At 45.4% G+C, this 25,922-nt stretch overlaps 1 protein-coding gene across 29 annotated transcripts in view; it reads left to right on the top strand.

The window, feature by feature from the left end:
• OBSCN (obscurin, cytoskeletal calmodulin and titin-interacting RhoGEF) overlaps positions 1 to 25,922 on the top strand; it is a 171,166-nt gene that overhangs the window by 74,632 nt on the left and 70,612 nt on the right. For 8 of the 29 annotated variants that reach the window (XM_082278981.1, XM_082278982.1, XM_082278983.1 and 5 more), the window contains 9 exons: positions 11,302 to 11,568; positions 12,796 to 13,068; positions 15,370 to 15,636; positions 16,539 to 16,808; positions 17,358 to 17,624; positions 19,015 to 19,281; positions 20,619 to 20,885; positions 21,558 to 21,830; positions 25,232 to 25,498. In XM_082278981.1, coding sequence (XP_082135107.1) covers positions 11,302 to 11,568; positions 12,796 to 13,068; positions 15,370 to 15,636; positions 16,539 to 16,808; positions 17,358 to 17,624; positions 19,015 to 19,281; positions 20,619 to 20,885; positions 21,558 to 21,830; positions 25,232 to 25,498 — 2,418 coding nt within the window. Of the gene's footprint in view, positions 1 to 1,126; positions 1,391 to 1,706; positions 1,971 to 2,271; positions 2,536 to 2,996; positions 3,261 to 4,304; positions 4,569 to 5,940; positions 6,208 to 6,568; positions 6,833 to 7,490; positions 7,758 to 8,817; positions 9,085 to 9,775; positions 10,043 to 11,301; positions 11,569 to 12,795; positions 13,069 to 15,369; positions 15,637 to 16,538; positions 16,809 to 17,357; positions 17,625 to 19,014; positions 19,282 to 20,618; positions 20,886 to 21,557; positions 21,831 to 25,231; positions 25,499 to 25,922 lie in introns of all 29 variants that reach the window. The other 21 variants (XM_082278968.1, XM_082278994.1, XM_082278970.1 and 18 more) reach the window with 15 other exon arrangements.

The raw sequence follows: 25,922 nt of genomic DNA on the forward strand, positions 1-25,922 counted from the left end.
CTTGAGGAACATCAGACACACTCTGATTTCTCCAGTGTCGCTGTCAATGTCTGAAATCGGTTGTGCCTGCACCTTAAGAATTCCAGGACAAATTTCATCATACCAAGCTGCTTTGGGAATATAATTATTTAAATAGTCTCTAATCCTTTTTTTTGTTTGGTTGTTCCGTATCCTAGACAGAATTTCTTTTCCATCCTTAATTAAAATTAACATTTAATAATAAAGAAGAAAAGGGAATTAAACACTTCAACTTTCCCCATGTCACTCATCATCAACTTACATTCCTGAAAGAGAGGCAGACCAACATGTCCCTTGTTGTTTTCCTTCCTTCTTATCTGCTTACATCAATGTCTGCACAATTATCCTCCACATCCTTATTCTCAATTATTTCTTTCTTGCTGGTCAGGGTCAGGAATTGGAGACCATCCTCTCAAGCTCTTTCATAGCAATTTTATATCCAAATGTAGTTCCCACCCCATTCCAAAGGCTTAGTGGATGTCATTCCATCCTGCTGCTTCCCCATATTGCCACATTTCCATCCAGCCTTACAGTCCGAATAATTCTATTTGTTGTTCCAAAAGGGACGGGGTGTCAGGAAACGCCTGAAATTCCTGGGGTGAGGGATTTATGGCAGATTTCTGAGAAGATTTCATTCTTCTCTTTCCTTTGTATTCCCACCCAAGCACTTTCAGGATCTCTCTCTGATTCTACTTTTCAGTCTCATCCTAACTCTGGGCTAGGTCTGAAAGCATCCTTAAAATGTAAGTTAAAACATCACCATTTTTTCCCCTTGGCTTTTTTCCTGATCTTGATGCAACCTGGTGTATCAATTCTCTAGGCTGGGTTATACTGAGAAAGTTGCAGTTTTGACCATACATGAAGTTTCCCTATTTCTGCTGTTTATTTTCCATACATCTCTCAACCAGCCAGCAACATTATTTAATATTTGCTTAAAAAAATGACAGGACTCTTTTTTGTCTATGACACAAATCAGCATCTCCCTTCTGTCAGATGATCCCCTCACATCAATAACCAGGCATGAATAGATACTGGTGAACATCAGGGTCATTTATTTTGGGGGTCAAGAGCTGCTTGTCATGAAAACCTCTACTGCTCTGTTTCTCAGCCCTTCCTGCTCTGTTCAAAGAAGAGTTAAGAGATGAAGAGGCCAAGGAGGGTGAAGCAGTCACCCTACACTGTGAGCTGACCAAACCCGCCCCAGTGGAGTGGAGAAAGGGACACACAGCCCTCAGACCTAGTGAGAAATACAAAATGAAGCAGAAGGATGTCACTGCAGAGCTGGTGATCCACAATCTGACTGAGAGCGATGCTGGCGATTACACCTGCGTGTGTGGGGAGGAGCAGTCCACAGCTTCCTTGGCAGTACATGGTAATGACCAACTCCACCTGGATGCCATCATTATCGAGGTTGTGGTTTGAATTTGTTTTATCACCATGGTCATTGTTATCTGTGCACAGCACCTCTGAGTCTGACCTTGCGTGGCAAAACCACGAGGATGAATTTTGCGATTTAGGGGTAAAACCTTTCCCCAGTTCCATGTACAAAGTGGTTTTAGGATCTGATCCCTGAAGCAAATGTGAGATCAAGCCTGAAGACACCTCCCCACCTTTCTTTCCCCACCCATGCCCTCACCAGCAGGCTGTGTTTGCTGCTCCCTTTAACCCTGTTCCCATTGCATCCTCAGTGCTGCCTGCAGGCATCCAGGAGAGCCTGAAGGATGAGGAGGTGACTGAGGGTCAAGTGGCCACTCTGAGGTGTGAACTGACCAAGGCTGTCCCCGTGGAGTGGAGGAAGGGCAGCACTTTGCTCAAAGCCAGTGAGAAGTACAAAATGAGGCAGGAGAAAACGGTCATGAAGCTGCTTATCCAGGATGTGGAATTGAAAGATGCTGGAAAGTACACATGTGTGTGTGGAGAGCAGGAGACAACAGCAGCCTTGATAGTGCATGGTAAAAAAAAATACATATTATTTGTATTGCTGTGTATTTCCATGCCAGCTCATTGATATCGGTTGCATGTTCACCTGTGGCTGAATTGTTTCTTTAAATCTGTAAACTCTCTGTAAGAACTGGTTGTGTCCAGGCTGCTTTTCTCCTTCTGTCTATTGGTTTGTCCAATGTCCCAGAATCATGAGGGAAACACCCTGTTTCCACCCTAAAGTGTTCTCTGCTTCTGTACCACCCCATCCCTCCTGTCACCCGTGTGTCACGTGTCACTTTTAATGTCCTCTGTCCATTTTGTGACCTTCAGCCCTGCCAGCCCTTTTCAAAGAAGACCTGAAGGACCTGCAAGCCATGGAAAGCCAAACAGCCACTCTGCGCTGTGAGCTGAGCAAGGCTGCAGCTGTGGCCTGGAAGAAAGGGAACAAAACACTCAGGGCAAGTGAAAAATACATCATGAGGCAGGAGAGTGCCCTGGCTGAGCTGGAAATCCGTGACCTAGAGCTGCAGGATGCAGGAGATTACACCTGTGTGTGTGGGGACCAGCACAGCACAGCCTCTCTGACAGTGAATGGTAAATGCAGATGATTGTCCATTTTCTGTTTCTCTGAAACATCCTGTTGCTGTGTGAAGTGTTCACCTCTCACCTTTTTCCTGCGAGTTAGTTTATGTCCAGTTCTTGTTCAGGTGTTTAGTTTTGGTCTGGTGCTGCTGAAAAGGGAGCTGAGGACAGGGCTGTCTCTCCTTGCAGACACACAGCTGTGTTGTAGGTTTAAGGGAATTCCGCCCAGGAAATGCTCCTGTTAGGCCAGCTGAGATGTTCTGTCCTGTGAAAAATCCTTTAAATTCCACCTTGAATCTTGCACTTTGGCCTGTCAGCTCAGCACTTCTTGTCTTACTGCTGGATTTGGTTTTCCAGATCCTCATAGTGATAACCTCAACCCCCCTGATTTTGCCAGATTTGACCTTCAGCTGAGAACCGACGTTGCTGATCACTTAGTTTAAATACACTTTCTATTGGCTTTCCATTCCCAGCCCTGCCAGTGCTTTTCAAGGAAAAGCTGAAGAATGAAGAAGCCCAAGAAGGAGCATCAGTCACTCTGAGTTGTGAATTAACCAAAGGAGCTTCAGTGCAGTGGAAAATAGGGCCCAAAGTGCTCAAAGAAAGTGACAAATATCAAATGAGACAGTCTGGCACCACTGCAGAGCTGGTCATCCATGACCTAGAAGTAAAAGATGCTGGAGATTACACCTGTGTGTGTGGTGACCAGAAGACAACAGCAACCTTAAGAGTTCATGGTAAAAAGACCTTATTAAAATTGACAAATAGCTCTCGAGATAGACATCATTCTGAAACTCAGTTGTTTCTTCCCTGGGTCAGTAGATTGTCTTTGTTTTCATCCTTTCCTCCTCCTTCGTTCTATTTATAACTCATTTCTTCCTGAGAAAGAGTTGCTCCTGGGGAATTTTTGGGTCGTTATTAATCTGTCCTTTAAAAGGAGGAAATGAGAAGTTTCTTTCTGTGCAAGTGCCCCCTTTTTGGATATTTGCATTTTCCAGCTCCAACCCTGTAGTTCACTTCAGTCCACCACGGTTTTCTCCAAAACACACAGCTGTGGTCTGTCAGGCCCCCTGCTATCCAGGAACTGGATAAAGGAAAAGAGAGAGTTGGGGGAGCAGAAAGAGGAGGAAATTATCTGGCCATGGATGTTCCAGGTTCTTTATAGAAGTCACACATGCAGAGTGAGATAAGAGTTATCATTCCAGAGCTTAATTCCTGTAGGTTGTTTTGTCTTTGAATTATGATTTCCAAAATGTTTCCCATTAGTAAGAATCTGAAATTCTTATTAGGTGTAATGGCCCTTCAAACTTCAATGTAAAACTAGGAGTAGTATTATTTTGAAATCTGACTGCTTTCATGTAGATGGGGCTGTAATATTTTGTTAAAGACAAACCAGAAAATAACAACAGCAGCCTCCAAAAATGAGGCTTGTGTGGGTAAAATAGTTCTGTATCCAGCAGTGTTATTTGCGAGTGCTGTTGATTTGAGGTCTGGGTCTTTCTGTTTTGCTCTTTCCCTATAAATAACAACAAAACCCCAGGGAACTGATCCCTCAGGGTGATTGAAATCACGTCACACTCAAAGAAAGATGCTTTCAGAGTTTCTGAACTTGGTTATGGCTAAGAATATCTATAATAGGCTGAAAAAAAAAGGCATGAGGGGCACTTCAAAAAAGAAATTTCAGAGGCAAAATTGCCTCAAAAAAAAAGGCATTTCAAACCAGAAATTAGGGTTTTAATTCTGGTTTTCTGCTGTCCTTTTGTCCGTGTTGCATCCTCCAGCTCTGCCACCACTCTTTAAGGAAAAGCTGAAGGACAAGGAAGCAGAAGAAGGTGGAGAAGTCTCCCTGCACTGTGAGCTCTCCAAGGCTGCTCCGGTGGAGTGGCGGAAGGACCAGAGGATCCTCAAACCGAGTGGCAAATACAAAATGAGGCAGGAAGGGCCCAAAGCAGAGCTGGTGATCCATGAAATAGCTGAGGAGGATGCAGGAGACTACACCTGTGTGTGCGGAGAGCACCAGACTACAGCTGTCTTGACAGTACAGGGTAAAGCCATCCTGACCTCCTGTTTCCTGACTGGAAACCTCTGTCCTCTGCTCTGAGCTGTTCAGTTTTCCACATCTGTCTGGTCACCCCTGTTAACTGAACTTCCATTAGGTTGGAAATGTTCCCTGCCCCTCCTCCCCTGCAGGCTGTAGAAGTTGGAAAGCACCTGTCTGCATTTCTCTGTGCCATTCTTCTGCCTTTTCATTTCCTTAAACACAAGCCTGCTCTCCTTTCTTCTTTCCCTTCCTCCATTCCTTTCCTACCACGTAACCCCATCATTCATCGGTCTTTCCTTTCCTGCACTTATTCTCTAAACCACAAATCTGTTTGTTCTTTGCCATTCCTTTCCGGAATTCTCAATACCAACCATTTTAATGTAGGGAATAAGGAGTATCCAGAATATGGCTCTGTTAGTTATAATCTCCTCTGCACTAAGTTATGTTTATTTTGGGCTTTGTGCCCACAATCTCTGTCCTAATGCACAAGGATAGATTTCTATTGGGAGTCTGATTTTTCTAAGGAAAGAATAAATTCTTTCTGTGGCCTCCTTCTGGTCTTCCTTTGTCGAAGAACAATTTTCTGGGCAAACAAGTCTGGTGCTTCAGCTTAACACTGCTGGAGTGGGAAATGTGCCAAATCAGGAGTAAGCCTGTTTTCTAGCCTGGATATTTTAACTTAGTCTCACTGTTCTGGACACTGATTTTGAGATCTGCAGTATCCAACCTCATTAAACAGGTGGAATATCCCATTATCCCACCTAATGAGTAGAGGGACATATGTGAAGGCCATCACATTTATTTCAAGGACACAGCTTGCAGCGGGTACAAGAATTATGTTAAGTGGGGAAAATGCGTTCCCAGACAAGAACCCAGGCTGGAATTCAGCAGCTGGAGATTTACTTTGGGGTCAAGAAGAATCTGTGAATTCCAGATGCACCTCTTGAAGGATATCTCAAGGAAGAAGGAATGAGGATGAGTAAGGAGATGTGCCAACAGTCAGAGGACAGCAGGGCAGCTCTGTGAGTAGCAAAAGAGAGTGCAAAGCCGTGAAGTTTGTGGGAGACAACCCATGTGAATTAAGGAGCTCCGAGCTGCTACTCTTAGTTTTTCTGAGGAGGAAACTGGCAGAAAGCAGGCGTGAATCTGTTGAGAACAGAGCAGTTTTGCTGTAGGAAGCCGGAGTATGCCTAAAAGGATTAGGATGTCTATTCCCACTAGGATATTTTCATTTCTCTTTCCTCTCTTTGTGGCTGATGCTCACCCTTCCTTGACAACTTTCCTCTGTTGCAACCTTCACAACTCTCCCCTGTCGCTTCCTCACCCCTCCCTGGAGACACCCTCAGTTTGTAACACGCTTTACCTGCATCCTTCAGCTGTGCCTCCGCTTTTCCAAGAAGAAATGACCAGCCAGGAAGGGGTAGAAGGTGGAACGGCCACTTTGCACTGTGAGCTGAGCAAGGCCCCTGCCCGTGTCCAGTGGAAGAAAGGCCAGCACATCCTCACCTCGGGCACCAAGTACAGCATGAGGCAGGAGGGACGTGTGGTGGAGCTGGTGGTCCATGACCTAGACCTGAGTGACAGTGGGGAGTATTCCTGTGTGTGTGGAGACAGGAGCAGCACGGCTGCCTTAACAGTGCATGGTAACGTCATCCCCGGGATGAACATCCTCCAAACCTGCCCAAATCTCTGTTGCCACGGTCTGTTCCCGTCCCTTTCTGTCTGCTTGGGCTTTTGTGTTCCTTTGGGTTCTGTGTGTTTCCTCCTTGTGTAGAATTGGGAAAAATGTTGCCCATTGGTGTTTGTCCTCCTCAGCTGTGCTGGTTCATCTCACTTCCCTTGCTCGGATGCAGTGGCCAGGGAAGCTGGGGGAGATTTTCCATTGTGTTCCACTGACCTGGATCAGGGCTTGGTATTGTCCCATGAGACCTCTCCCCAAGGACCTCACCAAGCTGCTTTTTAAAGGAAATTCACCCTCTCTCTGGTAACTCTTTTACTCTTCAGCGCTGCCTCCAGAATTCAAGAGAGAACTGGAGGACCTGGAAGCTGTGGAAAATGGTGCTGCTGCTCTGCAGTGTGAGCTGACAAAACCTGCTGAGGTGGAGTGGAAGAAAGGGCAGGAGGTGCTCAAAGAGAGCAGCAAATATGAAATGAGTCAGGACGGTGCTGTTGCAAAGCTGATTATCCATGAGCTGGAGGAGGAGGATGCTGGACTTTACATCTGTATGTGTGGAGATCAACAGACAACTGCCACGCTGACAGTCACTGGTAAAAAAAAAAACCTGAAAAAGGAAAAGGTTCTAATATTTTCTGAAAATAAAAATAAAATTTTAGGTTAGTGATGCTTAGGGAAAAGATTGTAAATCATAAGGCGTGCAGAGCAGCCTGGTCTACGCAGCTCGTGGAGTGGCCAGGCAGAAAATGGGAATTGCAATGAAGAACTAAATGCATTTTTTCAGTACGTTGCTGTCAGAATAATCAAAATCTCTCCTGCAAGTGGCCTGCCTTAAGAGGGAATCTGAACCCTTAAAATTCCCTGCCTTAAGTGGGGGTATGAACTCTTGCAGCTCTGTCTTAGGAGGGAATCTGAACCTCTAAAATTCCCTGCTGATCTTCAAAACACTTCTTCACTGATCAGGGCAGCACACTGGCTACTCTTACAGTAGGAAAACTATCAGTCCATTTCTGTATCATAGATTGGATTCTATATATTTCATGGCACACGTAACTTCTTGAAATCCATTTCTTCTTGCTCTGCAGGTATTCCTATTACTTCCCTGGGGAAAATAGCCTCGTAGTTTGAATCTAGAGCACTGAGGTTTAGACACATCCTCAAAAAAAAACTTTTGGTGCTTTCTTTTTCCCTCTACTTCCTTTTTCCCAAGCCCCAGCTGCAGTAGGTCCAAGTCACATTTCTATTTTATAGCCCTGCCAGCCCTTTTTAAACAAGAGCTTCAGAACACCGAGGCAGAAGAAGGTGGCACAGCAACACTGAGGTGTGAGCTCACCAAACCCAAGGCTCCAGTGGAGTGGAGGAAAGGAGATGTCACTCTCTACCCTGGTCTGAAATACGAGATGAAGCAGCAGGGCTGTGCTGCTGAATTGGTCATTTATGACCTGGAACTGGACGATTCAGGAATTTACACCTGTGACTCCGGACACCAGCGGACAACGGCTGTGGTGGCTGTGCATGGTAGGCAGAGTGGTGACCCTTGGCTCAAGAGGGGTGGAGTGAAAGGAGCTTTTCCTGGTGTTCTCTGCAGCTATTGATTTGTTTTGCTGCTGGTTCACGCCTGAATAAATATTCTTCTTGGGCATGGTACATGGTCAAGGTAGAAATGTTCTTCTTGCAGTATCTGGAGTGTGGAAGCAATTAAATCATCAAATCCCAGAACTGTTTGGGTTAGAAAGGATCTTAAAGATCATCCATTTCCATCCCCCTGCCATGGGCAGGGACACCTTCCACTGGCCTAGGTTTTTCAGAGCCCCAACCAACCTGTCCTTGAATGTTGTCATGATGTCAAAATATGCTGAACCCTCCTGCCCTGAGTGCAGGGACTGTGGCCAGATATGGGAATGGGATAAGGGATGCCTGCCTGGGATGGTAAGAGATACACCAATTAGGGAATAAGGGATTTCTATGATATGTGAGTGTGCTGTATTGTTACTGGAGGCTTTGAACTTCAAGTGCAAATGCTGACTGCAGACAACTTGAATCCACACCTGTTTTCCTCCACTCCTTCTACCATCCCCAGAGCAAGGCCTTGCCCAAAATCTGGATTTCCCCTCCCATTAACCACTTCACTGTGATCTCTTACCAAGAGATCAATGCTGACTTGATCTTTTATATGTTGATAGTAGCCTTATTTGGGAGGAAAATACTCTTTGTTTAATATTGCAAACTCACAGACCTCTGTTAAGGGACAAGAATCTGTGTAAGACAAGGATCATGTCCCAGTGACCTTTCCCTAGAGCATCCATGGCATGGGCACACTTCCATAGGAAAGTCTGACTCCTTCAGACCCCAAACCAGGCCATTCTGTGGACCACTAAGACCAGATCTTCCCTAAATTCATCTGTCCTCAGAACTTGGTTCCCTTAGTGGTTCAAGAAAGATTCTGCCGAGACAGAGAGTTGCAGCTCCAGGACGATGGAATCGTTAGGATAAGCCATATCTGAAGGATGATGGTAGGACTGAATCCTTCTTGGACTAAAACGTTCTTGAAACATTTTCCTCCTCTCAAATTTTACAGCACTGCCTGTCACATTTAAGCAGCCCCTACAGAATCAGGAATCTGAGGAAGGAAGCACAGCCACGTTCTGCTGTGAGCTGTCGAAACCCAGTGCTGCAGTGGAATGGAGGAAAGGAGGAGTGGGGCTGCAGCCCAGCCAGAAATATGAAATGAGGCAGAGGGGAAGCCTGGTAGAGCTCTTGATACACAACCTCAAGTTAGAAGACACAGGAGAATACAGCTGTGACTTGGGGGATCAGGAAACCAGGGCAGCTCTGAGCGTGACAGGTACGTGGTGTGAGCTGACTCCTAAAGGAATAGGTTCCTCCAACATGCAAGACAATCTTTTCAATATGAATATTTTTAAGTGCATTATTGTTGTTCTCTATGGATATTTTCCTTCTCATCTGATATATTAGGATTTTTTTATTTTTAATGAGAATGGAAGAGGATGATACTTTGTTCTTCCAGTGCTATGTTTGAGTTGTGGGTTTTAATAGGAAACACTTTCAAGCTTTGTGCCTGAGGAGAATTTAAAGAAAAAAGCAATGATTTAACATAACATCTGGACATTTCACGTGACGTGTTGTTTGAATATTTGAAAAGAATATTTTCTTTCAAATCCTGTATGAAGACAATGACCTCCCTGACCTCTCAACGCTGTCCATGGAGTTTTGACGTTCTTTGCTCTTGAGATTATTGTTAGATCAACTGAGGGATAAAATCGTTCAATGAATTCACCACTGGGAAGGATCCGAGTCAAGGAACAAAGGAAATAAATGTTATGGGTGCAGATGGCTTCTTCTGATGCAGCAAGATGATCTGGTGGCTCCAGGAAAATTAGAAAACATGGATCCTACTTAGGAATATCACAGTGAAAAGCAGAGTATCTTGTTCTCCAAGCATCAGTTTGTGTTAACCAGGACTTGACTCAGGCTTCACTCAAAGATGCTGTTGATCCTTTTCTTTTCTCTTTTAGCTCTGCCAGTTCTTTTCCAAAAGCAGCTCAAAGATGAGGAGGCAGAAGAAGGAGCTGTGGTGAAGTTCCGGTGTGAGCTGACAAAGGATAACGCGGCGGTGGAGTGGAGGAAAGGCACCATGGAGCTCTTCCCGTGTGCCAAATACGAAATTAAATTAAGTGGGCGCACGGCTGAGCTTGTGATTCATAATGTAGAGCCAGAGGATGCCTCTGATTACACTTGTGACACGGGAGACCAGCAGAGCACTGCAGTCCTCAGAGTGAATGGTTAGCATTGCACCCACCTGGGATGGAGGAGAAGAGGCATTCTTGCAACTGTGTGAATGATATTATTTAATCCACTGGTGAATAAACCCCTCCCAAAGTTAGGATAACGAGGAAAAGAGGCGCCCAGTCGTAAGGCAGAGTGCAGAGAAGTGGATCTGGTGGGACAGGGTTCCTGTTCAAGCCTGTAAAGCACAGAGTGCAGTGCACTGACCCCTTTCTCTGATATGAAAAAAGCAAGGAATTTCTGTGTCATGGGGATTTTGAAATAGTAGCAAAACTTTTTTTGGCACTTTGCAATTTTTCTGGCTTGCTTGAATCAATAGCAGATCACACATCATTTAGAAAAGCATTTTGAGGTTGCTATTTTTAATCTTCCTGTGAAGATCCTGAGAATGCTGTGTTTAACCACGACAGGAATAATGTCTGTGACTGTTCACAGAATCACAGAATGGGTCACTGGTCCAGCCTCCCTGCTCAAACAGGGCCATCCCAGCACCATCTGTGAAATGCTTGTGATTGTCTCAAAGTTGGGTGGGATTTGGGGCTTTGGTCTAAGCCTTTCAAACAACATCTTTTGGCTGAATCTGACCCAAAAAGCAGCCACAGGGTCAACTATGGGTGAAAAAGCTCAGTGACTGCTCTACCTGTCTCAAAGTAGTGTTAATACTGGAACCACAGGCACTGAGATTCCTGTTTTCCCAACTGCTCACTCACACCCTGTGGATATTCCCTTCTTGTTTCCATCAGAGGCAAGCTGGTGTCTGAGCTGTTCCATGCTCTACTTGAATAAATGTTCATTTGTGCATCATCTGGAAGGATTCACCCATGATGATCTGGGCCTTGAAAAGACAGCTGAGAATTCAGAAATTAGTTTAAAGCTTTGCATTGTTTAGCTTTGAAAAATCAGGAGTATTTCTGTAAAAGTGAGCAGATTTGCACAAGTTTAAACAGAAAGTGCCAGGTTTTGCTTGTCAAATTCTTTACATAAGTTGGAGTTTCCAATATGCAGAGCAGATGCATGAAAGGTGTGATGTGGATGCCCTGGACTTTATGGGATATAAAGATATTTGGGGAACTTTCTGGTCCTCTGGATATACACAACATAGATCTGTTTATAGGGAAAAAAATGGTTTTATTATCATATCACCACTTAATGCAAAATTGTTCTGCATCATCAAAGCCCAGGTGCCTTGTCCTGAGCTGTGCAGACCTGGCATTCAAGCAAAGAGCCCATGTATTATTTATTTCTCACTTTGCAGCCATCAAACCCCAGCTGAAGCAGCAGCTGAGGAACGAGGAAGTGGAGGTGGGAGGAACAGCCAGGCTGCGCTGCGAGATTTCCATCAGCAAAGCAGAAGTGGAGTGGAGGAAGGATGGAGTCCTCCTGCACTCCAGCTCCAAGTACGAAATGTGGCAGGATGGAACCCTCCGGGAGCTCCGTGTTCACCACCTGGAGCCTGGGGATGCTGGAGAATATTCCTGCAAGGCTGGAGACCAGACGAGCTCTGCCAAACTCACCGTGAAAGGCAAGACCTGTTTATTGGAACAAGATTTTCCCTTCAGGAAACTAAGATCTCACAGCATAATTGAGTTATGTACACATGCGTAACATAAAATCAGTTATTGTGATAAACACCAAGCATAGGAAAGGTATCACCAAAAAAATCTTATGGTCAGTGGATGCACCAAAGCAAAGATTGACTTGGTGGACACAAGAGGATAAGGCAGCTGTAATCTGTGACTCATGGCTTGGAATATTTGCTTGACATCATATGCATGGGACTGAACAGATGGTCCAGCCCCAGCTTCCAGTCACGTGGCAGCTGCATCTGGCCTTAATATCACTGCAGAGCTTAGATTGGACCACTGGTGTGGAACAAACTCCCCCAGCATCTCCACAGGCTACTCCACGTTGTAGATCCCCTGCACATCACACCCAGCTGCACCATTTTTCATGCAGATGGTGACCTCAGTTGTAGGAATATCCACTGTCCTTGCTCAGAGGGAGATTGAGCTGCTTTTCGAATGGTTGGACTCAATGATTTTAGAAGTCTTTTGCAACCTTAGTTATTTTATAATTCCTTTGGTATTCCCCAGCGGGTTTGGGGTATATATGGGTTAGCTTCTGCCTGCTGGAGGTCATCTGTATGATCCTTGCACAGGTGCCCAGCTGCCCTAGAAGCAGGACTCAGGCAAACTGCAGTGCAGATCCCCTGTGCTCACATTAATCCAGTGAGTCCTGCTGGGAGGACAAACCCAGCCAGGGCCTCAGCCAGTTTGGAGTGTCAGCATGGAGTAAATGCAGTTCTGCTCACAGAAATACAGTAGAGAGGATCAGGCTTTATCGTTAACCTGTGAAGGTGTCTAAGTGCAAATGGAACAAACTTAAAAATCCTGGTTTTGGCATCCAGCATTCATGCCTTGTTCACCCAGCTAAGAGTATCAAGCGTAATTAAAAAAAAAAAACAATGCACAGTGTGTCTCTGAGCAAGGACAAGTGGTAAAGTCACTATCCAAAAGTCATTTGTCCTGCTGCCAAGTACACTGAAAGCAGGGTTTGAAATGTGATTTGAGAGGCTGTGCTGCCTCCACCCTTGGAGGTCCTTGAAGGAAAATTGCTGAGCAGCCGGGCCCTGCTCTTAGCAGTGGTTGGAGCAGGTGACTCCCAAAAGTCCACTGCAGCCTGTATTATTCAAAGTTCCATGATTTGATCCACGTTTTCCCTTTCATTTGCCTTTTCTGCCTCCTCGCAGAGCCTGACGTGACCATCGTGAGTGGCCTCAAGGACATGGTGGTGTCCGAAGGGGACGATGTCACCTTTCGGTGCCAGGTTTCCCACGAGACCGCGAGGGACGTGGAATGGAAGCTGCAGGATGTCGCTCTGCAGAACAATGAAATGAACGAGATCTCGGTGGAGAAAGGGAAGATCCACACCCTGACCCTAAGGAAGGTGACTGAGCAGGACATAGGCACCATCACTTTCCGAGTGGGAGCCCACACGTCAACAGCAGAGCTCACAGTGAAAGGTGAGGGCTCCCTGTGGTGTGGAGCAGGATCAGTGGGAACAGGCGATGTTTTAGTTATGCTGACAGTAAGTTTGAGGCTGTAATTCACCCCTTGTTAGCTCATGTCTTTGGGGTGCTTGTGCTTCAAAGCATTTGTGACTGCAATCGCCACAGATAAAAAGGGGACATTTCACCATCTTCCCGAAGCTCACTGATTCCTAGAGACTTTACTGGCTTGGCTTCACTACTTGGATGGATAGACCTGGAATTTTCATTGCTTCCACTCTCCCTTTTAGAATCATAGAATAATTTGCATTTGGAGGGACCTATAAAAGCCATCTTGTCCACTGGCCCTGCATTGAGCAGGGACATCTTCAACCAGATCAGGTTGCTCAGATTTGCTTTTCTATTTCTTTCTTTCTCTAAACATTATTTTGATTAAATTCTCCATCCACCATCCTTTTCCTTCCCTCTTAGAAGCTTCTTTTAACCCCTCAGTAAATAACACAGAAATCAGATTTTTTTTTTAAATACTCAACCATATGGCTGTAGCTTAAACACTGCAGGAAATGAGATAAAGGTGCCTGGGAAGCAGAGAAAACAAAGCAAAGCAAACAAACCAAAGAAAACAAAGCACACAAATCCTTTGCTTTGTTTGTAATTTCAGTGCCACCTCCAGTCTTTAAGGAGAAACTGCAGAGCAGGGAAGTGCAGGAGGAGGACACAGCTGTCCTCCACTTCCAGCTCTCCCAGCTCAGTGCTGAGGTGAAATGGAAAAAGGCCCCTCAGGGGATTTCCCCAAGCTCCAAGTATGAAATCAGGCAGCAGGGAACAGTCCATACTTTAAAGATTCATCACTTAAAACCAGAAGACTCTGACAAAAACACCTGTGATAATGGAAATGAACAAACAACAGCCACCCTGACTGTTAAATGTGGGTTGTGTTGGGGGTTTTTTTAAGGTAAGAAACTTGCTTCACTATCTTAGGCACTGCCAAGAGGATTTTTCTACTGTCCTTGACTTCAGATGTACTGTGCTGTCAAAAAGCAGCTGAGTCCTTTTGCTTTTGGAAGTCCTGAGCAAATAAAATGCAGGGACCCAAGTGCAGTAACTACTTCCACACTTTGAGACCCTACGGCCTCTCTCTGGTCACTCAGACAAGCAGGGCTGGAGCTAGAATTAGAATACGGCTATTTTCATTGTTTAATCATCCTTTGAGCTGTAATTCTGCCTGGAAAAATGGTGATCCGGGTGAAATTGTTCAAACTTGGACACAACTTTAGCTAATGAGGAAGGCACCTAAACAATTCTGGTGCCAAAGATCTCTAAAATAGGTGTAATGTGACAATATATCTGTTTTGTTTTCCCAATCTAATCTGATACAAATACAATATTAAGTTGACTTTTTCTGAGAGACGTGATCAGGAAAAACAAAGGTAAGCCAGGATGTTGTTAAATCCCACCTTTTGAAATATCCCTGAGGGCTCTCCCATGAAGGGCACGGACCTGCCTGCAGTCACACCACTAACCCCACAATCCAGGAATAGCAGAATATTGGCACTATAAGCAGGTCCTCTGATGGTGTTTGCCCATTTGTGTCTCTCTGTGTGGTCTCAGCCACTCCAGCACTCCTTGAAAAAAATTCCAAACCCAAGAAACTGAGGAAGCCTATGCAGTCACATTGTAAATACCAACTCAACCAATTGGCTGAGTATACATATATATATATATATATATATATAAAATATACTAATAAGTGTGGAGCCACTGAGGTTCTTCCAGGAAACTGGATTGAGTAGCTAAAATTCTACACGTGGCACTTCATAAATCTACCCATCAGATCTCTGCCTTGGCCCTCCAGTGATAACATCAGCACAGAGACTTTCAGGGTTCATTTCTCTGCTGGTCCAGTTTTCAAACAAGGAACGTTATATAAAGAAATTTCTCCACGCGCTCTCCTAAATACACAAGGACTTGGATATCATGAGTAGGCTTTTGAGGTGTGGTTTTGGTACCCATTTGGAGATACACACACTGAGATGCTCAAAACTCTATATCCATGACCATTCCTGTGCAAGAAGGAGCATAATCCTTGAGGTGCTCAGTGTGTGCAGTGTCCAGTGATTCTTGAGCAGTGCAGAGTGCTCAGAGCTCCTGGAAATCCAGCACTTTCTGTCAGTCCTTGTTTTGCTTTTAATCTCACTTTGGAGTTGAGTTTGAACTAAATTGAGGATGGCACCAGAGTTTCATCCAACACAAGGCTTAGTTACACAGTCAGCAATGACACATGATTTTTTTCCCCTCTGATTTCTCCCGATTTAGCTCCTCCAGTCACCTTCACACAACCACTCCAGAACCAACAAGCTGAGGAAGGTGGCACCGTCACTTTGAGCTGTGAGGTCTCCAAATCCAACACCACTGTGCAGTGGAAGAAGGCGGGGACAGTGCTGCGACCCAGTGACAAATACAAGATGAGGCAGGCGGGGCCAGTGGCTGAGCTGACGATTCACAACCTGAGCGAAGCTGATGCTGGGGAGTACACCTGTGACACAGGGGACCAGCAAACCACGGCAGCAGTGAGCCTGAAAGGTGGGGCTTTGCACGGGAAAGAGCTTGGCTGAGCTTGACACCATGTCAGGGGCATGGGATTGAGTCATTTTGTAGCTAAACCTTGTCCTGTGCCCAAGGAGAACCACGGGGATCCCAGAGATGAGAGAGGTTTCAGGGGGATAAGAAATGGGTCAGTATCTCTAGAAATGGGTCTTTAATCACTGATTCTGTGGTTTGAGGACAGTGTCACCCATTGGAATCTGTTGACAAGTTTTTCCACAACACACAAATGGTGATTGTACACATTTTAAATATTTATTATGCACACAACACAGTTTAACATGCAAGCTTTTTGGACTGTCATATATATGTGCATAATACATATGCAGACATGAACCATGCATCTGTAAGGCTGTAACATGTTGCTGTACTTCCACGTACCTATATTTCCATGAGTTTGGAATCATAGAATCATAGAATGCTTTGGGTTGGAAGGAACCTTCAGGATACTTTAATTCCAACCCCCTGCTATGGGCAGGGACACCTCCCACTAGCCCAGGGTGATCCAAGCCCTGTGCAACCTGGCCTTGGAGACTTCCAGGGATCCAGGGGCAGCCACAGCTGTTCTGGACACCCTGTGCCAGGGCCTCACCACCCTTACAGGGAATAATTTCTTTCTAACATCCAAGCTAACCCTGCCCTCTTTCTGTTTGAAACCATCACCCCTTTTTCTGTCACTATCTACCCCTATAAAAAGTCCTTCTTCCTCCTTTTTATAATCCCCCAAAGCCTTCTCTTTCAGTCTGAACACCCTTGGATTTATTATTTAGTGCCTCAAATAACAATAACATAGTACTGTCAACAAAGAGCATAAGGAAATGTTTAACCCAGGAAGCACCACTTGAAAGTAGATCTCAAACTCTGTTGCCCTTTCCATGAAGAACCAGCAGCCACCATTGTGGAGAGGCTGAAGGACATCGCCACGTACGAAGGAGAAGACGCGGTGTTCGAGTGCAGGCTGTCCCGGGAAACAGCTCAGGATGCCCAGTGGTTCCTGGGGGATGTTCCCTTGCAATCCAACGAAATGAATGAGATCAGGGTCCAAGGGACACGTCACAGCTTGATCCTGAGGAAGGTGACCCTGGAAGACTGTGGGTCCATCACTTTCAAAGTGGGGCAGCATTCGTCAGCAGCACAGCTGAAGGTGGAAGGTGAGCAGCCTCCCAGGAAGAGGGGTTGAGGAGGTACTGGCAGGCACTGCTTTGGCAGCTGGAGAGGTGTATTTGGGATTAGGAAGCCTTGGAAATTTTGTGAGATTCTGCTAACCTAATTTAGCATTTTAGAGAGCTGCATCCAAGGCAGTCATTCCAGTCATTTTTATTGTACATGGAATGAAGATTAATATTGACATCCTTCGATGTTATTTGATATAATAATTAATATTAAGATCCTTTGAAGATCATCCAACTAAGCAGCTGATCATATATCAGAATCAATGGTGAAGAGTGTCAAGAATATGCTCTAGATTAATTTCCTACTTATGATGCTCTTAGATCATATTTACTAAAAAGTCTGAAAGCTCTGAAAAACCCTTCTTTTAAGATATATAGAATGACTTTTGAAAGACAGCCCATGCTAATACCTTATGTTGTTCGTTCTTCTTCGATCTGGTCCCAAACGTAACTACAGACACCCAGCTCTGCCCTGGGGGTGATGCTGGGTGAGGCTGCTGTAGCAGTGCTGGTCTCCTCTCCCCACAGCTGCCCCAGTCACCTTCATGAAGGAGCTGCACAACCTGGAGCTGCAGGAGGGTGGCACTGCCCACCTGTCCTGCGAGGTGTCCAAGCCTGATGTCCCAGTGGAGTGGAAGAAGGGCACGTCCGTGATCCGCTCCAGCCACAAGTGCAGCATCCAGCACGAGGGGAAGGTGCACACGCTGGTCATTCGCGACCTGAACCGCGCCGATGCCGGGGAGTACAGCTGCCACACGGCTGCTGGCAAGACCACGGCCAGACTCGAGGTTAAAGGTATGGTTTCTCCTCTGCCCAGCAGCGGTGAGAGGAGGGAATATCAGTTTTAGAGCTCTCTACTACAAGAGAGATACTGATCAGTGGAGCAAGTGCAGCAGAATCCACCAAGTTTGTCAGGGGGCTGGAGGATGTGAAGTTCATGGACAAACTGTTGTGATAGGGCAAGGCATGATGGCTTTAAACTAAAAGAGGGACAATTTAGATTAGGTATAAGAAAGATATTTTTTACAACGAGGGTGGGGAGGCCCTGGCACAGGGTGCCCAGAGAAGCTGTGGCTGCCCCTGGATCCCTGGAAGTGTCCAAGGCCAGGTTGGATGGGGCTTGGAGCAGCCTGGGATAGTGGGAGGTGTCCCTGCCCATGGCAGGGGGTGGAACGAGAGGATGGTACCTTCTAATTTAAACCATTCTGGGATCTAAATATAAGCAGAGGCAAGGGCAGCTGTGCTTGTTAACTGGGGAAGAGAAAGTGGAAGTGGAACCTCACTGTCCTCTGCAGCTTCCTACTGGAGATCTGCAGGGAAGAGAGACACAGAACTTTCTTGGAGGGCTCAGTAAAGAGATGACAGGCAACAAGTGCAAGCTGTGGTGAGAGAAATTCAGATGAGAAAAAACCCCAGCTTTTAACAATGGAGGGGTGGTCAGACATCGGAGCTGAGATCCAGAGGAGTGGAGGAATCTCCATCCATGGGGGATCTCCCTTCAAGCCTTAATTATTCTGTAATTGATCTCTGGCTGTGTGAGCTGTAGCCTTGGATTATAACCCCAGATTTACAGATTCTATAGATATTCTAATATAAGTCATATATATTATTCTCTATATCATTGATATTTTATATTATATAATATAAAAATTTGTAATTCTCTTCTGTATTATTCTAGTATCTTATTCTATATATTTTATATTCTAATATATTCCATATATTCTAATTTTCTGATATTTTCTATATATTCTAATATTACATATTAATATATATTTTTATATATACATACATATATATATTTTGTATTTTAATATATATTTGTATGTCCTTTGAGTGGTTTTATCCCATTCTATGATTTTATTTCAAGGATGGAAAGCTATCTGGCCTTCAGTAATAATTACTGAATTTAGTTGGGAATTCTTTGTGAAAAGAAGTCTGGGTTATGGAGAGAGAAATGTAGCTCACATAGAAATCAAATTTTTCCTGCTGATTAACTCTCCTTCCTCCTCCTCCTCTGTCTAGGTTTGACTTTGGCATCCCTGGAAGGTCTCCTTAGGGAAATGCAGCCAGAGTTGTGCATGAACCTCATGAATGGCTCCGTCCATACCTTAACAATAAAACGTTCCTCTACTTTCTATTTTTGCCTCAACCCCTTCTTTTCTCTTTGCACCACGCCCCTTGCCAGGCCTGCCTGTGCTGTTCAAACAGTGGCTGAAGAACGAGGAGGTGGAGGAAGGGCGCACGGCGGTGCTGCACTGCGAGCTCACGCAGCCCCACGCACGCGTGGAGTGGAGGAAAGGGGACACGGTGCTGCAGCCCGGGGACAAGTACGAGATCCGCCAGGAGGGGACACGAGTGGAGCTGCTCATCTACGAGGCTGAGGCTCAGGATGCTGGAGAATACACCTGTGACTCGGGGGATCAGCAAACCACGGCGTCGCTGCAGGTCAAAGGTAGGTTAGGGCTTGTTTGGAGGCTGAGAAGTCCTGGCTGTGTCTATCCTTCACAGGGGGGCCTGGAATCACCTGGGCCAGGCTGGATGGAGCTCTGAACAATCTGGTCTAGTGGAAGGTGTCCCTGACCATGGCACGGGGTGGAACTGGATGATTTTCAAAGTCCCTCCCAACCTAAACCTTTCTGTGACTTAGTTTGGAAAAGACCTCTGAGATCACTGAGATCGTCCAACTGTTAACATAAGACTGCTAAGCCCACCACTAAACCATGTCCCCAAGGGCCACATCCACATGGAAATTTTATCACTGAATTATCATTGACACTCTGTGAACTCAAACTGGGATATTTCACCATACCTAGGACAAGTCCATTTTAAATTGACCCATTGTATCTCTTAGTGCCTGAGCAGCCCGTGAATTGGGGCTCTCTAGTGGCTGTGTTTTTGGATTTTACAGTTTTATTCATTTTGTACTAAGAATTCTATTGGTTTTGGATTTTAGTTTTATTCATTTTATACTAAGAATTCTGTGGTTTGGGATTTTACAGTTTTATTCATTTTGTGCTAAGTATTCTATGTCTTTTAGATTAGATCACACTTGTAGACTGTGGGTTTAGTCACCATAACCAACTGTTGCTCGGAGCATGTGGTTTCAGAGATTAAATACCCAAAGTCTCATGTTCCAGCTGAAGGAACTGGGGATTTTTAACCTGGAGAAAAGGAGGCTCAGGGGAGCTGTTATCACTCTCTGCAACTACTGACAGGATGTTGTAGTGAGGTAAAAGTTGGTCTATTTTCACAAGTAACAAGCAATAGGATGACAGGAAATGGCCTCAAGTTGCATCAGGGGAGGTTTAGATTCAGTGTTAAGAAATAATTCTTCACTGAAAGGGTGGTCAAGCATTGGCACGCACTGCCCAGGGAAGCAGTGGAGACACCATCCCTGGAGATATTCAAAAGATGTGTAGATGTGACAGCTGGGGACGTGGCTTAGTGGTGCATTTGGCTGTGCTGGGTTAATGGCTGGACATGATCTTAAGTGTCTTTTCCAACCTAAAGGATTCTGACTCTCAGTGTTGTGATTGGTATCGTTGTGCTCTATGTGCTTACATTGAGAATGGTGAGTATGGCCATGTGAAGAGCTTCTTGTGGCCTCTGGCAGCCCTTTATGGAGCAACACTTGGACACCTTTGCAGTATCAGCAGCTGATCCCGTGAGTGGCCAGCAGACAAATTGTGGCTCACGCAAAGAAAGAGAGGACGAGCTCAGCTGGAGAAATTACAGTCAGGTTTCTCACCTCTGAGTGCTGTCACTGATGCAGTTGCTTCTCCACCACAGTACTGCCAGTGCTGTTTAACAAAGAGCTGAAAAACGTAGAGACTGAAGAAGGGGCAACGGCTGTTTTGCACTGTGAGATCTCCAAGCCGGACGCTCCCGTTGAGTGGAGGAAAGGAGGGGAGGTCATTCAGCCCAGTGACAAGTACGAGGTGAAGCTGAAGGGCAGCGTAGCTGAGCTGATCATCCATGGTGTAGAACCTGATGACTGTGGGGATTATACCTGCAGCACTGGATACGAGATCACCACAGGGTCTGTGTATGTGCAAGGTAAGGTGGTGAAATGTGGTGGAAATGCTCTGGTTTTCTGCCTGCATTTCTTACTCCAAAATCTTTGACAGTAACTGGCCAAACAGCAGAGAGTCCATTCATTTCTTTCCTGATTCCAGTGAAGGTATAAACTCTCACCTCCAGGGTGGGGTTGGATCAATATTTTTAAGTTAAGTTAGTTCAAAGTACTGACTGTACTGTGTACTAGAGCAGACTGTGCTACTTCTGAAAAACCTGGAGCAGTGGTGATAAAAAATACCAAAATTCTTGTTATAACTGACTTCAGCTTCTATCACTGTTGATATTCTTATTACTCCTTTAAAGCACCCAAGTGAACATTTAAATCTTTAAGTACCTCTCTGCCTCATACAACATCTGCAGATGGTTGCAACACACAGGAGAGCCAGGCACGACCTGGGCATGGAATGGAGTTTCCTCCCAGTGAAATGATGTTTGAAGAGACACACACTGCTCTTGCAAGCAGCTGTAAGGATGGAAGGTAGTTTCTAACCCTCTTCAAGAATATTTTACCTCTATTTTTCCTTGGAAAAACACCTCAAGTTTAACTATCCTGGACATCTTGCGCTTGGGCTGGGGTTAGTCCTGCAGGGAGCAACTTGTGCGTGTTTGTTTCTGTTTTCCTTTGGCACCTTCTCTTGCTCTGTCACGCAGAAGAAGCAGCAGTGATAGTGTCTGGTTTAAGGAGCACAGATGTCTTTGTGGGCGAGTCAGCCACATTCACCTGCGAGCTCTCGCACCCGGGCGTGAAGAACGTGCAGTGGTGGCTCGATGGGACCCCCCTTCACAACAACCTGGTGACTGAAATCTCTGAGCAGGATGGCAGGATCCACACTTTAACCCTAAATGATGTGGCGTGTCACGACTCGGGCACTGTCACCTTCAGAGCTGGGTCCCTTATATCTTCAGCTAAATTATTAGTCAAAGGTATTTTCCTGTTGGAAAGAAACACTTGGCCACCTCTGGACTTGCTCCATGTGCTGGTGCTTCTGCCTTCCAGGCTACCCTTACTAAATCCCTTCACAGTTCTCCTGTGCCCTGCAACCCTCCCATTCTCACCCCAGAAGTCTTCTAGGTACAACCACAGTGATTTTTGCAGTGGTTCAGGTGAGGGAGGCTTGCAGGGTCAGGGCTGCTGCTTTCACCCCACGTCAAGGAAGAGATGAACATAAACATCTGTACTAGCACCTGACTCTATATCCCCACTTCAGCTTTTTTTTAAATAATACCACAAAATCTTGTGGAGGTGGTAATTCACAAAATCACCACTGTGCTGCTCCACAGCTGGGCTACTGGTGCTGAGCTCAGCATATTCCCAGGACGGGATTTTGGGCTGTTCCTGGAAACCAAAGGATGTGTGACACTGCAGTAACACAGAGACAAAATGCGCCTCGTTTCTGAAAGCTCATCCCTTCACTGGCAAAGCTTTCTGGTCTGTTGAATAAATATTTTTCTCATTTGGTACGGGTAGCCAAAAGCTGTGAATAACACTGAGTGCCAGACTTGATAAAGCAAGCTCCTTCCCATCCAGTCCTTTCATAGCCATGGGGCAGATCTGTCATTTTTCAGGCAAAATTAATGCTTATTCCCTGCTTGGAAAAGGGATTTGTATATACTGAGATATAAAGGGTTAAAAGGTCTTTATTCAAATCTACTCCTGTGCTATAACAGGGCCGTAACAGGAATGATCCACAATATGGGATTGTAGTCAGTGGTTGATGTCTCCTTCTCTGCATCATGTGTCCCTTGTACATTCAGAAAATTTGGGTTCTCTGCAAACATAAAATGCAAAATCACTTCTTCATGATGCAAAATGATGCAGTGACAGCACAGTGTGCAAAACCTGCAAGTCCTGTGTCAGTTTGCATCCATTTTCAGAGACAGAACCTGGCTCTGATCTCTCCAGGCAAAGAATTCCTTTGGGCCTAAAACAAAATAAAAATAAATGCATTGTTAGGTGTTCTGCTCAGTCAGATAAAGGGCTCCTGAGAAACCTCCATTTCACGGAATCACAGCATCATTGATTTTGGAAGAAATATCTAGAGATCATCCAGTCCAACCCCACAGCTCATGCTGGTACACACATGTATGTGGACATTTTGTGCTGCCATGAAGCAAGGATTCCTTCATTGCTGAAGAAATCAAACCTGAATCACAGCAGCAGTAGTTTATAAGAGGATTAGGATAACCCCAGTTACACTGTGCTCAGCAACACTTGATTTCATAGGATAGTGAAACACCTGTAAAATTCCAACCATCCTTGTATTAACAGACAATTTTGTACACTTTATTTTGTCCAGAAATTTAAAATTAGATCTGTCTTTGAAATATGTTTCAGTCTATCCAGCCATGCATGGCTTACTCTCCATAAAGGAGCATAAAGTAGACTTTCTCTCTGTTCCATGTGCCTTTTTCTCCTGGTTTAAGGCATGTTGGTAATTGGATATATTCTGTAGCAGGCGAGATCGCAGCTTTTCATGCTGGGCCTTCACAACATTGTTGCCCTACAACTGCAGTCATTCCATGACCCGGAGTGAGGGTTCACGGATGGGTGGGGGGAGAATGGAAAAGGGTGAAGGAGCTGCTGCTGTTTTCTAGCTCCTCTAGGCAGGTGAGAATTGCAGGTCCTTGGCTCCTAAGTCTCAAGGAGCTTCTGCGCAGGTGAACAGGGCCACCACCAAAGTCCTTGCCCTGGCCAAGAGTGAGGGTACAGTGGAACCAGGACCTTCTCCAGTACCACAGGTGATACTTGCTGTGAGAAACGTTTCTACATCTTATGGAAGGGGATGGGATTGTGCTCCCCAGCTGCACAGACACCAGCTTGTTTCTTCAGTCCCCCCATCACCAAAACATCTCCAAGATCTTCCGTCAAGGGCTACTCTCCATAAACACACGTGGCAGACACATGGAGTGGCAGAGGGAACCTTAGTGAGTGGGATCAAATCTTGCAACAAGTTTCCAAGTGATGTTTGCAGATCTGTCTTTGCTCCCCAAGGTCTGCCAGGAGCATTCCAAACCTTCAACCTGCTGCAGCAGTTTCAAGAGAAGCATTCCAGACAGAGATCCTGTGTGGGTTACTCCAGCTGGCTTGTGACGAGAACAACCATTTGAAGAACAAAGACAACATAAAGTCACAGAATGTCCTGAGCTGGAAGGGTTCCTCAAGGATCATCATGTCTAACTCCTGATGATCTCTCAGCTTTCTCTGTCATCTTTTTGTGTCCCTTTGTAGTCTTATAAAGTTTTTTTTTTTAAGTTGACATAGTTCTGCTGAGAATGATGTTTCAGAGAGATTTCCATTTTCAGACGTCATTGAGATTTTTCCTTTTGACTTGCATATCACATTGTACATGGATGGTCCAGTCTGACATCTCAGGAGGGACTCCTTGGCTGCTTTGGAAGCTCACAGTATGTTAGGTCAGATATATCTACTGTGCCTTACAGCTGCCTCACAAGAAGCAGAACTCGGGTTTTAAAAGTGCTTCAAAGCAGCCTCATGGATCTCACCACCTCCAGAGGAGCCGCATATCCAGCTGCTCTCAGCATTTTATGGGCTCTCAGTCTAAAATGTCACTGGTTTATGATCTCTCAGTGATCTCTAGATAAAATACTGTAAAGGAAATCCTATTGTTTTTCCCCTAACATTGTGTCTGCTGCAGAGGAACGCGTGGTTAATCAAAACAATATTCATCTGCTCCTGTGGGGTGCCTTTTTTTGTCACAGTTGTCCTGGATCTTTGCTCCTCACACTGCTGGTGACTTCTGACAGCCAAGACCACCCCGGGACAGGAATGAGTGTCTGAGGACTGTGTTTCTTTCTGTTGAGTAGTTATATTTTAGTCACACAAGGAGCTTCCAGTAGAGTTTGTGGTGTTTTCCTATTGCTCTGTGAGGTGGTGAGTTGCAGGGAACCACTCACTGCAGTCCTCTGCATCCCACTTCTCCACATTCGGGAAGCAGAAGCGTTTCACATCCAGTGCTTCCCACCCTAGAAGATCTTGGACACACTGGGAGAAAAACTAAGCCCGAAGGGAATCCCAGCAGCTGCTCTGCACAGCAGTCCAGATTCAGGACTGTTCCAGCACAAGCCTTAATTCCTGGTGGCCCATTTCCCAGTGTGATGGTCATGTTCTAATGCACCAGTTTGGCTTCCATCCTGCTTGATGCTGACGTGAGCACAGACTAAACTGCTAACCCCCAGCGTGCCCTCCCTGCTTGCACCGTCATCCTGCTTGCTCCCCACGGGCTCTGTGCTTGGCAAAAACCCTCCAAGTGATGACTTCATGGGGATCCACTAATGCATGTCCTTCCTGACGTGTTGGTTAACAGATCCCACCATTGAAGTGGTCAGTCCCATGCAGGACATAACTGTTGATGAAGAAGGCCCGGCAGAGTTCATATGCCAATATTCTAGGCCAGTGCACGCCATCTGGAAGAAAAATGATCAGGAAATACATGCAGATGGGCAGCGAGTGATTATCGATCAGGACTGGAATGTGAGCATGCTAAAAATTAACCCCACGGTCCCAGAAGACACTGGAATCTATTCTTGTGAAGCTGAAGGCACTAAAGTGATGGCTACACTTGATGTTCAAGGTGAGGTCTTCCAGCCAGAGAGGAAGACACTACCATGGGTTCCAAATAAAAGAGGTAGAAAAATCATGGCAAGGCTTTGCAATAAGGGACACACCAGATACCTGCTCTTGGTGTTCACTCCAGACCTGAAAACGAGGATAAAAATAGTTGGGAGATAATGGGAATTGAATATGAAACTGCAGCATCAGCCGAGCTCTAATTAACACTCACTCATGACACCATTTAGCAGTCCCACCTCTTCTGCAACGAGCTGGAATGTTGGTGTGATGGGATGTGTCCTGCTGAATTGCTGTAAAATCACAGGTGTAGTGTTGGCCCAAAGGAATAATATTAAAATTTCTTTGCTCTTCAAGAGCACTTTTTACACAGTGTGACCCAAACCCAGTAAATAATGGATAGTGTGGAATTCCATTTGATTTTCAGA

This window comes from Coloeus monedula, assembly GCF_965178545.1.
Source record: "Coloeus monedula genome assembly, chromosome: 1".
Classification (NCBI taxonomy): domain Eukaryota; kingdom Metazoa; phylum Chordata; class Aves; order Passeriformes; family Corvidae; genus Coloeus; species Coloeus monedula.